General features: G+C 36.2%; 1 protein-coding gene across 9 annotated transcripts in view; it reads left to right on the top strand.

Annotated features, from left to right (window-relative positions):
- Positions 1-9,813, top strand: part of USP33 (ubiquitin specific peptidase 33) — a 45,771-nt gene extending 35,958 nt beyond the window's left edge. For 8 of the 9 annotated variants that reach the window (XM_087734709.1, XM_087734707.1, XM_087734708.1 and 5 more), the window contains 5 exons: positions 1,104-1,185; positions 3,481-3,589; positions 5,502-5,604; positions 6,371-6,439; positions 8,817-9,813. In XM_087734709.1, the coding sequence (XP_087590835.1) occupies positions 1,104-1,185; positions 3,481-3,589; positions 5,502-5,604; positions 6,371-6,439; positions 8,817-8,974 (521 nt within the window). In that variant the 3' untranslated portion in view covers positions 8,975-9,813. Of the gene's footprint in view, positions 1-1,103; positions 1,186-3,480; positions 3,598-5,501; positions 5,605-6,370; positions 6,440-8,816 lie in introns of all 9 variants that reach the window. The other variant, XR_015699326.1, reaches the window with a different exon arrangement.
- The last annotated feature ends 2,676 nt before the right edge of the window (positions 9,814-12,489 follow it).

Here is a 12,489-nt window from a genome sequence, read left to right as displayed (position 1 = left end):
GGTCACTTTATCATCATCCTTAATACTTTGGTCTGCCAATCTAAATCTTTTTCTCAGCTACGTGCTAGAAGCAACAAGAAGGTTTGAAAGCTGCGGAACAAGAAATTGGTCTGGTGCGAAGTATCCAGTGCATAGCAGTGTGGAAACAGAGTAGTAATTTTGTATATTTTGTATAGGAGCATAAAAATTTTCTTTGTGCTAAATGTTAATAAAAATGAGAGAATTACATTAAGAAAAACATATTTGGGTAAATATCCATATTTGAGTGCTAACATCCCAAGAAATCTATGTGGTGTTCCACACCAACATCCCACACACTGTGTGGTGTTCTTTTACCTATTTTCTAATAAAAAATACAGCTGTATTAGATTAGCAGTTAAAGGTGCTGCCCCTGTTGCTGAACCAAACTTTTAGCATAGGAATATTGTGCCCCTGTAGCAATTTGCAGAGTGTGTACATGTGAGCCCTTGTGGCCGTGCCTTTCCTTTCGCAGGGTTACAGCAGATGACTCTTGTTGTACGGGTGGTCGAACTACTAAATTTGCCCTATTCAAAAGAATTCCTGCATAGCACATTGCTGCTTACCATGTGCTTCAACTCAATGCTTCTAATTCTGCAAGCTCCTCTATTTCTGCCTCCCTCAAAATTTCACTACTTTCAAGCATTCATGATGTTTGAAGTAATTCAAAAAGGTCTACAGCAAATAAGTGAATTTTGAATAGACAGTTTGCTAATGTGTTTACATGCATAAACAAAATATTTAATCACTCTAACATTTTAATTGTATACCTTAAGAAGCGTTTTTGCAATCAGTATCTAAAAAGGATTCTAGCCCTTTAATTTTAATCTTTCATGTAGTTTGCTTCTGCTTTTTATAAACTTTTCAGCCTCATAAAAGATTAAAATTAGAGTAGTCTCTTTAAATACAGTAACAGATTATACTGTGGTAAAACTTGTTTCACATGATTTCTCTGAATTCATTGAAAGGTTGTGGTTTGGTGTTTTGTTTTCTTTTATTTAGAGACCTCTAACATAGTCTCTGCCCTCCTCTCCCAATAAAATCCACAAGTTGTTTTGTTTTTTTTTTTTCCCCTGCTTCTGCAGGTGTTCCTCCACACAAAGCTAGCTTCATAGAGGACCTAGTTGTAATGCTACCTCAAAATATATGGGATAATCTGTATAGCAGGTAAGTTCTGTACTGTAACTGGAAAAAACCCAGTGATATGGTTTGAGAGCAAACATGTGCCAAGCAGCAACCACAGACTTCAGAATTAGTGGCTCAGAAAAATTATATATATACACTCTAGGCACAAAGCTAAGTGAAGGGATTGCAAATGGCCGATTTATATAATTTGCTTGTGCAAAGTAATGCTAAAAGCCTACGTAAAGCAGTGTGTTACTGGGATAATACTTGAGTATTAAAGCAATAAACATATATGGTATGTGCATTGTGATACAAAGTAGGTCAGCAGAAGTAGGCTTTGCAAGAGGTATTTTTAAAGAGCTCTCTGTATCAGCTTCCTGTTCTCTTGTTGGACGGAGACAGCTTTTCTTTTATGTTGGCTTTGAATCCATAGCCTCAGCTGCCAGTACTGCTTCAAAATAACTTATATCTAAGCATTCCGTATAACTATTCCACACTTTTTAATGTAGGTCAGGTTTAAGTGCTTGCTTATAAAGGAGGGATTCTTACAAGAGGTATCTCCTTTTAAAGTAATGAAAAGCTGCAGAAGAGCTTTGCTGATGACCTTAAGGACTCAGTATTGCACTTGCATTAAATATTTTTAACTGTTAATTTCCTGCCACCTAAGCACTATAACTGAAGGCTTGAGGTTTTTTTGGTTTAGTTTCAATGGACACAAGAGAAAAATAGAAACAATACTATTTCCAGCTTATTTCCACTTTCCTAGATGTACTGAATTTTTCTTCCAACCAACAAAGGCATTATCTCTTTTCTGTACGCAGAAATATTTGCTAAATCTGAACGAAAATGTTTTTAAACTTCTCATTAATTTACCTTCTCTATAAACTTTTTTAACAAGATGTCAAACGTCAGTCATTTGATAGAGAGGTAGAAGTCCCAGAGATGGCAGGGTCCTCCAGATTTTGAGAGTAATCTACTAGGTAGAAAAGAGGTATGAATTGTTACTGCTAACATTTGTCTGTTCTGTCTGGCTTCCTGACTGGCGCATGCACCCTGCAACACAGAGTAGCTCTGAAGCAACCACGTTTTGCTTTTTTTCTTGCTGTTATCTGGGAATTATGGGAGAGTACCATGGCTGCAGTGGGTGAGAATTTAGGGTGAGGAAGTCAACTATGGTGGAAGTTGATTTCTACTGAGATAGTATTAAGGAAAAGGAGATATTCGTCTAGGATGCCAATTGCCAATCTGTGTCCCAAACACATTTATTTTGCTGCTCACGTGGCACTACTGTTCAATTCCCAATACTTTGGGGTCAGAGTTGCTTCGATATAACATAGTATAATCCATACTTGACCTATTTCAGTTAAAAACTTGTGAAATGACACGTGCAGTCTAAAGACAAAATGTCATCTTCAGAGGTGCGATTTAAGTGGTAGGTGAGAGGTGCTCCGTCCCTCTGATCATTTTTGCGGCCCTCCTCTGGACCTGCTCCAACAGGTCCGTGTCCTTCTTGTACTGAGGACCCCAGAGCTGGAGGCAGTACTCCAGGTGGGGTCTCACCAGAGCAGAGTAGAGGGGGAGAACCTCCTCCCTTGACCTGCTGGCCACACTTCTTTTGATGCAGCCCGGGATATGGTTGGCTTTCTGGGTTGCGAGAGCGCATTGCCGACTCATGTCCAGCTTTTCATCTACCAGTACCCCCAAGTCCTTCTCCTCAGGGCTGCTCTCACTGTGTGTGTGTGTATATATATATATCTCCTGCGCTTCTCAGTAACAGTGCCCCTGAAGACTTCCATGTATGCAGTTTCACACAAGGAAAATAAGGAGAGAAGGGTCATGGAGAATAACTTTTTAAGAACAAAGCAACAAACAAGTTTAGAGGCTGGTGTCAGGGAGGTAGCAAACTGATGAAGAGCCTGCAATGGAATGGAGGAACATGGTTAAGATAGAACTGGCTGGAACATTTCCATAAGCTGTTCCTTAGAGGCCTTTAATAAAATCACACATGGTGTATACATAACAGAATACTTGCTCACTGACATGTTCTTCCCATAGTAATGCCTTTTGAAGTATGTGATACTGCAGAAGTTGAGATGGTTTGTACTGGCTTTAGGCAGTCAGAACTTACAAAAATGGTTATATCTTAGGATGGATTACAAAATATTACTAGGAAAATAGACTATGGCATTTGTGGATCAGTGTGACTGGCATGTATCAGATTTCTGTGACATACTATAAGAAGCTGACGTTTGCGATGTCTATAGGTGCATGATCTTTTTACGTGGTATTTTCCACAAGGTTAATGTTGTGTTTTTTTTTTTTTTACTTTTACTGCAGGTATGGAGGAGGACCAGCTGTTAACCATCTGTATGTTTGTCACACCTGCCAAATAGAGTCTGAAAGAATTGAAAAAAGAAGGAAAAATGAATTGGAAATGTTTATTCGGGTAAAAAAGTAAACACTTATTCATTCTGCTTTTTGACATCAGCTGATATTCATGACTTAACCCAAGGGGTGACCAGAAGTGCATAGGTGATGCCTGTAGCAAATGGACTTTATTAAATATCTGTATACGTATGTGGAATCTCTTTGCTGTTGGCAACAGTAACATTCTTGTGATATCCCAGATAACTGTTGATATGGAAATGTACTTATAGAAAATATTTAATTTGTTTCTTAAATTGCTTTTTTTATAGTATGGAAACAGAGTGCAGCCACATGAGCAGTTGTTCTTTATACACTGCCAGTGATCTGTTCTGTGCAATCCGATAAGGTTTAAGTGCAATAATACTGTGCCAGCAGAAAGTTAATCATAATCTTTATCTCCAGTTCTAATTTTAAAAATATCATTAGAGGCATAAACAAACATAAATAACTCGGTGTGAAGGAAATACCTTAGTATTGTAATGGATCTGTAAAATTAATATCGAGCAGCTACTATATGTTCCATGAGTTAGATTATGTGCGTGAGTCTGGTAAAAAAACTAGTAGTAATAATTTTGTAATTCTTAAACTAAAAATGTGTTTTGAAGTTTTCAGTGAAAATAAATGCAGAGATATTGGAGTCCCATTTCTGCTACCTTAATTCACGAGAGAGAGGAAAATAGAATTGCAGCTGTTGTTTCAGTTCTGTCTGTGCTTGAATCACACTTCAGAGATTGTGTCAGCTTTTCCATATTTTAACTGCTATTTGAACTTTTTAGTAATTGATTTTTCTTTAGTCTCGGTTACCACTGGATAGTAATTATTATTAACAACATTGAGTCAACCTCATTTGCTTTAGCGATGAGTATTTTTCCAGTATGAACAATGATTATACGTGCAGTGTTGTGCAAGTATTGTTACTGGTTAGCAGACAGAAAATTCTGTTATCGTCTATAAAGATTGCTTTAGGGAGTGATTGCAAAACATATTCTATCTGAAACCTTAAGAAGTTGTGTTGATGCTTTAGGTTCATGGCTTCAAGGGGGAAGTATAGCTATATTATTACAGAGCTAAAAGATAATGGTTTTAAAGGTTTAAGTGACTTTTTGCATGTTTCTTAATAACATTGTGAAAAGATCTGTAGTCTCTGAAAAAGAATAAAATGTTAAAATTCCTGAAATCTTAATTATAAAAAAAAATTTTTTTACAATGATAGAAACAAATTTAGTTAAATGCAACTGAGACTTTACTTAGCTGGTTTTTGTAATTTATACAGTCACGTTGCCTTGCAACAGAAACTCAGAAAACCAGGATGTGAATTTTTTTTTTTTTTTTTAAATTTTAAAATAGTAGGAACAAAAAATATTTGTGTGTTTTAAATCGAAGCAAAGAAGAGTCATAAAAAGTCCCAGTGTTTTAGGTCACCGTGCGTTGCTTGGAATCGTACTGGCATCTGTTCAAAGTATTAGGGGAAAAACAAACATAGATGAAGATATATAGCTCATCACACAAAGAACCTTCCATAAAATTATGGGGCAAACCTTTCAAAACATTGTTTTATTTTATTTTACAAACATAAGTTTTCTGCTTTCTTTTGCTACTTGAAAGTTCAGCCTTCACAGTAATTATCCAGTAGTGTTTGATGGGTAAGCACTTGTGCTTAAGAACAACTTTTTGCTGTTTTCAGGAAAATAAATAAATAATTAAATTCTCAAGTAAAGAATAAATCATCTTTTAATATGAAGGCTACCACTACATCAAAATCTCACCTTGGTAATTTCCCAGGTGTTTACTGTTCTGATGGTCAGTAGTTTTTTAAAATGTTTGTAGCAGTGTCGTATTATGCTGTTAATAATTCCAGTGGTTAAAAGAATTCAGTAATTTAAAGAAAAAAAAAAAAAGGGCAGAAAAACACTGATTCTTTTTCCTTTCAGCTTAATAGAGCATTCCAAGAAGAAGAATCTCCATCAACGTTTTACTGCATTAGTATGCAATGGTTCAGAGAATGGGAAGGATTTGTAAAGGGTAAAGACAGTGGTAAGTTGTGCTCCATTTCAAAATATGGCTAATTTTTTCTTTTTTGTTGTCATGCAGTGGTGCTGTTTAAATTGTTTCTGCTTTTATAGAAGGCTGTAAGAAGAACCAGATAGAGAAGGCAACAAAAGCTCTTAAAACAAACATCTAAGACACAGGTTTTATAGGTTACAAATAATCCAGGAACAAAATTACAGAACATAGTCAAATAATTCACAAGAATGGATAATGGGATAGTTGTGGAAAGAATGTTGCTTGTTTGCAGGGGGTTTTCTGTTAGCAGCAGCAGGAAAATTGGATCTAAGTACAAGGGAGGATGGATTTTGTGCAAACTGATAGATAATGCTACAGCTTCTGGGGGAAAGGTGACCTCACTGTCACAACCTAAACTCATAGATAAGTGAGTAACAACTATGATAATATCACTTTAGCCTACTTTAGGTGCCTCTGAAGTTTTGAAATGGAAACACTGATAAAATGTTCTACAGTCTTGTCCGAGTCTGCTCTAGGACAACTTTTCTAGGGTTAGGAATTAGGATTAGTTTGTGTTTTGCGTTGCTTCAAGACTTATTGTAATCATGAATGCTTTAAAAAACTTGCTCTTAATTAAAATTATGATTAGCTTTTAACAACTTAGAACGTACTGTTAAGCAGTACAAGAACAAGCAGTAATCAAACAAGCTATTTCTCCTTCCATGTGAAAATAGCACCTCCAACCTGCCGTTTGTTCTCAGCTCTCCCAATTTTAATCATCTTTCTGTTACACTAGATCCTCCTGGTCCTATTGATAATGCTAAGATTGCAGTAACAAAATGTGGAAATGCTGTGCTAAAACAAGGTAGGTGTCCACTATTCCTGCAGCTTTGGGCTCCTTATGATATATTTGCTAAAGTTTGGAAAATTTATTATGAATTTTTTTTTTAACTGTTATCATAAAATGGCATTTCCTAGTGAATCTGTGTTGTGCCCATTTTGGGGGGAGCAGCTTATGCTTAAAATAGAGAATTAGTATCTGTAATAGACTAATCCAAGTACAGATGAGAGTGTAGAAGGAGGTGCAGAGTAACTTTAAAATGGTGAAAGTGTGCCTTGGCTTTGTATCGCTTGGTTTAATATGAGTTTTCTTAATGTAAATTGGGAGATGCTTGGCTTTTAGACTGTGTCAAATATCTGTATGTAGTTATTTGAATCTTGAAACCTAATTTGAATTGAGAGCTACTTCTGACACAGGGAAATAAACTGCAGTAAATGCTGTTGCTCATTTTTTTGCAAGTTATTTGCTACTGTACATTGCAAAAACTTCTTTAGCACGCAAAGATACAGATTCTTAGTTATTCTTCACAGTCAGATGCTTAATACCATTTATTTGAAATTTGTAGGTACAGAGAAAAAAATTCTAATATGGCCTGCTTTATGAAGACTTCAGATTTCCTATGAATATTTAAATTCATTATAGCTCAGCTTAAAAAAAAAAAAATTGCAGCATTAAGATTAACCTTTATTTAACTGGATTTTTTCCTGATTTAACTTAATGCCGCAGCATACAATGGACCTACCAATGGCAGTTCACTGGGGGCCACTAGGCCCTGCATAAACCTCACCAGTTGTAAAATGTCAAGAGCGTATTTAAAAAAGAATGAGTTCTTGCATTCATGAGTTTTGCAGTACGTTTTAATGATTTAAGCACTAATCTAGAATTCAAATAAAAGCATCTGACTGATGTGTAGCAAAAAAAAAAAAGTCTTTTAGAATCAATAAGTGATAGTAGATTAGCCAGTTGTTGACTTAACTTCAGCTACATTGATTCAGATTAGAACTTGGGTAGAAATGAAGACGAATAGGCTGTGGAAAATTTGTCTTTTAAGTCATGAGAGAAGAGGTGGGAGCGCAACTAAATAGTGTACAGTATTACATATTTCTGTGATCCAGTGGTCCCGATCCCAGTGCTTAGTTCACTGTGCCTGTTCAGTTAAACCCGACCGTTAGAAAGGCTGGAATCTGGATAAGAGAGTGAAGATCTGCTTCTGTGCCTGCAGAGATGGAGTTGGTTTTTTTGAGTACCTGAACCTAAATAAGTAAAACTGAGGCATAACGTCATTAGTACTGGCATAGGATCTGCGTCATGACTTCCAGATGAAGCTTTGCATGGTTGAGTTAGTGTAGGTAAACAAATGTGCAGCTCTTTGTACGCTTCCTTTTTGGAAACTTTTTATACGTAAAGCACAGTAGTAGGCAGGCTGGAGCAGGTGATGAGGACAGAAAAGTATAGGAGAAGTCCTCTTGTTACAGCATGCTTTTTTTTTTAAGTAGGAGGGTGCTGAAATTAGGCTTAACAAGACAAATTAATAGTATATAATAAGGATATTGGAGGAAAGTTGCTGCAGGGCAGGTTTTTAATGAGTTGCTTAAAGAAGGGGTTTATTCAGATAGAATAGAAATTTGTCATCTCTGCCTATGTTAGTGTGAAGAAATCACTTCAACTATATCAGAGAGGATCCTTGTGTTAAAACCTAGAGGGGTAATGTGCTGGTACTTCCTTGCCCTTTGCCACTAGAAAAGGTTATGGAAAGTCAGAAATTATTATTGGATGCTGACCTGAGACAGGAGAAGGACCTCTAGCCAGAGGAATAGAATCATAAACAAAGACTTTAATCAGTGAACAAAAAGCAATCAGGCTGACCCATCAGTGCTACATACAAGGAGCATTAGTGGGGCTGTTAATGTCCTAATCGTGGTTTCTCTCTGGGGTTCTGAGAATTTCACTGTGGTTCTCGCACTTCTATTCTTTACTATCAATATGAATGTCTTTGATGAAACAAGAATCTCGAGTCCTTGAACTTTACTGTGTAATTGATGGGACTGCAGATCGTTACATTAATATGAATCGTCGTTTCCTGTGTACCAAGAGGTACCAGTTGTCAGCTTGATTGATAAGTATCAGATAATGTGTTTATCATAGAACCTTCATGTGTTTTATGCTTGAGGTGTGTTAAGTACTTGGATAGTTTAGAGCAGGTAGTTGTAAGAATCAAGAAGTATAAAGTTAACACAAAATAATGTCATTGGGTTTTGTAGTTGGTGCGAGATAAAGCACAAATTCAGATTCAGGTTTTAAATTTGAATATATTTTTTTGTTTTTGTATCTGTTATGGACTTCAAAGAAATAATGAAAGAATTATTCTAAATAGTAATTAAAATTTTAAAAATGTTTTCAGGTGCAGATTCTGGACAAATATCTGAAGAAACGTGGAATTTTCTTCAGTCAATCTATGGTGGAGGTCCAGAGGTTATACTCAGACCACCTGTTCCTCCAGTAGAACCTGATATCTTGCAAACAGAGGAGAAGATTGAATTAGAAACTCATGGTCTGTAGCTATTGAGAAAAAGATGACCTTGTAAGGAATCCAGCTTCCTTACAAAATGCCCAAAATACATTCCTGAAAGTTTTATTCTCTTATGTCTGTTGGAGGCACAGCTCACTGGGCATTACATTAACTACAGAATAGTAAGTTGAAATATGTGTTACAATTTGTTTAAATAGAGGCTGTTTCTCTGTTTTGGAAGGCATGTGGTTTGTACATTTTGGAGTGTTTGGTCAATGGGAAAAAAAAAGTAATTTCTGAACTTTTTGGTATAAGTCAAAATCCTGTTATATCCTTAGACTTGAAAAATGGGGACAAATTTAGAAATGTTCAATAACCCTTCTGATTCCTGATTGGGCTTCTGATATCTACAAACTTTTGCCTGTCTTAATTGTACAGTCTTGACAAGCCTAGGTATATGGGGAGTATATTTTAAATGGATTGCAATCAATGACAAAGAAAAAGGATTTTAATTTCCTAAATGCTCAGGAAAAAAATTCTCACTTATTTTGCACTGTAAGTATATGAAATGGTTAGTATATAACATCCAAATACTTACTGTATTTGAATGGATCAAACATTAGTGTAGATTGAATATTGTTTTAGTCAGCAAATGTCATAACTTATTACCTACTAAATTCTACATCTTATTGTAGTCTTCTGTAACTCTATAAACCTGGCTAGTGTCTTTAATAGTATATGTGACAAAAAGATTTAGTCTTCTCTAAGGTAATGTTTGAGAGCATGAAGTGTGAAATGTAAAATGATTATGGACATGAGTGATATAAATTTCAGAAATTAAATTGTCTGGTCTCTTGAATTACGTTCATAAACAGTTCCATTTTAAGGATTTTATTGTATTCTTAAAAATTTCCGTTGGCATGATGACCTATAATGTCAGAAGCTGGATAAAATGTATATATTGCAAAACTTTACTGAATGATTCATACTGGAATGCAGAATGGCACTTGCTCTTGTTTTTGCCTGATACTGTTACCAAATGAGCAGAATTATTCAAGGCTGGATCAATAAAAAAAAAAAAAAAAAAAATGAACTGTGGAGGGGGGGGAGGGAGCTTTCTTAAACATTTTACATTTATTACATTCATATAAAAGCTTTTGAAGTAATGCTGTGGTACTGCTCTCACACCCACATAACGGTATTTCTTGACTACTTTATGTTCAGGCAATGATGTTGACAGTTCTAGCTCCAAAGTAAGAAAATGCTGACATAGCATTCTTCTGGATAGTTTTATATCTGGTATAAAATCAAACTGGTTTTGACTTTGTACAGCACTTAAAGCCATTTTGGTTAAAAAGCCGCCTATAAAGAGTCCTAGAGAATGTGTCCTCTAGCCTTAAGTACTCGCTAATGTGCCACGTAGGAGTAGTCAGTTCTGTCTGAGTATAAATCCCAGTATTTTCCTCAGCCTACCTGAGAAGAACTAGAGCTAAAAACACAGCAGTGCAAATAAGAGGGGTAAATGGACAGCAGTGTGAAGCCAATAATTATATGGCTGGTATATAAGGAAAACATTTTTCAATTTTAAACGGTATCACAGGTAACTCTTGGGCAGCCTGTTAAGTTTCTGAACTTGTATGTAAGTGTTCTTTAAATTCCAGAGGAGGTCATGGGGCACCAGCAGCTGAGAAGCCTTGCACGTAGATAGGTGTAAATGTAAAGAAGCAGTGAGCACAGACTTTTAATGTCCAACGATGCATTTGGACAATTTTATATTAGTAGATAAGGCAACTTGAAGTTAACGTCAACTTACCTATGTACTTACTTACTATGTACTTACTTATGTACAAGGTAAACAAACACCTCAGTTACTACTACAGACTTGTCTTACTGATTAAGGTAAAGTTCACTTGATTATGAACAGTCAATAGTAACTTGCTGATCTTGGCCTGTGGAAGGCTGTTCTAATGTCCCACCACCATTTTTTTGTCCTTTTTTTCATATTAGGGTGACTAAACTAAACCTGGATTTATACTGCCTTATTTTAACTTTTTTTTTTTTGCTAAGGTTTTATCTCATTTAAGCTATTCTTAAGGTTCTCTAACATACTAAAACTAAATAACAATGAATAGGTCTGCTTAATTTAGGAAGAATTTTTCCTACATGGTGTTCTTAATTGGAAACTTGGGAAATACTTTCTTGGTTAAATCACTGTATGGTGATCAGGTTTACCAATTTATTCAGTGTTTTCGTTAATAATCTGGATGGTGGAACAGACTGCCCCTGTAAAGCTTGCAAGAGAAAAATGGATTGAGTGTTAGGGACATCAGCTTGTTGGGGTAATGAAGCAGTTCTATACTAAGTATTCTGGGTATTCTAGCAGATCAGACTAAGAGTTAAAATCCAGTGACACCAAAACAAAACCTGTTCTGGGTAATAGTAACAAAAGCATCAGATGTGAGGCACAGGAGGTAATTATTCTGCTCTACTTGGTGCTGTACTTGTTGTGAGATCTCATCTATACTGTTCCCAATTTTGGATGCTATATGATGATAAATACAAGTTGGGGAGAGGCTATTTCAGAGAAGAGCAACAAGACTCAGCATTGAAAACAGTTGTTTTCTCACTTAAAAGAATGCTGAAGATGCAAGACTTCCAATGTGGAAAGAGTTGCTGGATAATAGTGAACAATTTCTCTTAGATGAGTAGGAATATTTGCCTCAGCTTTAGCAATGGTGACTTGTGCTGGGTTTAGGTAGCCTATTAGAAATCTAGAAATCTAGCAGTTTTGTCAATCTCTTCCACTGGGTGTCTAGGAATCCATAGTCAAACATAATCTTAAACTGTGATGCACGTAGACCAATAATGAGACACTTTAAACTAGCAGAGTTTGTGAAATGCCTCTGTCACCACAGTAAAAGGCATCTTCAAACTACAACTGTTTGTCGTGCTTTAAAAAAAAAGAAATCCTGAGTTTGCAGAGATAAAATAGATGTGTTTGTGTTCGTGTTCAAGACAGTTCCAAAGGGATGTCGGTCTTGCTTTTAGCCCTTTGAGAGCTCTACAAAGGATTTTATACCACAGAAATGGAAGCGGCCTTTTAAAGTAAGGGAGAACTCCAGATGGATGGCTTCTGTGTGCTGGAGGGAAGGCAACACTTCAGAGTATAGGTAAAGGAGAAGCCTTTACTATGAAGAGCTGTCTGATTCACAGCAAAGAAAGAATGCATCTCAGGAAGGGGCTGTGGAAATTATTTTTTTTTTCCATAAGCCTTTCACCAGACTACTTGGATTCTTTGTTCATTTGTTTCCAGTTGAGGAAATGCAGCAATGTGTTTGGGTGCCAGGGAAGCTGTCATTTCAAGAAGAGAAAAATCCAGTGGAGTCCTTGTTTTAGGCCTGGGAATCTAGATTTGAGCTGTTAAAAGCCTGCTGTTCAGTCTGGTAACTTTAATCCTCTCTTCTGGAGAAAACTCTAAATTGTTAAAGTTTTTTTGCAAGTAATTTGCTAATTGTTTGTCTGAACCCCAAACGTTGAGGAGAGTGCTTCAGATACTGTGTGATGT

Source organism: Nipponia nippon, unplaced genomic scaffold, assembly GCF_047370975.1.
Source record: "Nipponia nippon isolate SJK-2023a ecotype South Korea unplaced genomic scaffold, ASM4737097v1 scaffold_5, whole genome shotgun sequence".
Lineage (NCBI taxonomy): Eukaryota > Metazoa > Chordata > Aves > Pelecaniformes > Threskiornithidae > Nipponia > Nipponia nippon.
Note: the sequence above shows the minus strand (reverse complement) of the source record. Positions and strands in the feature narration are given on the sequence as shown.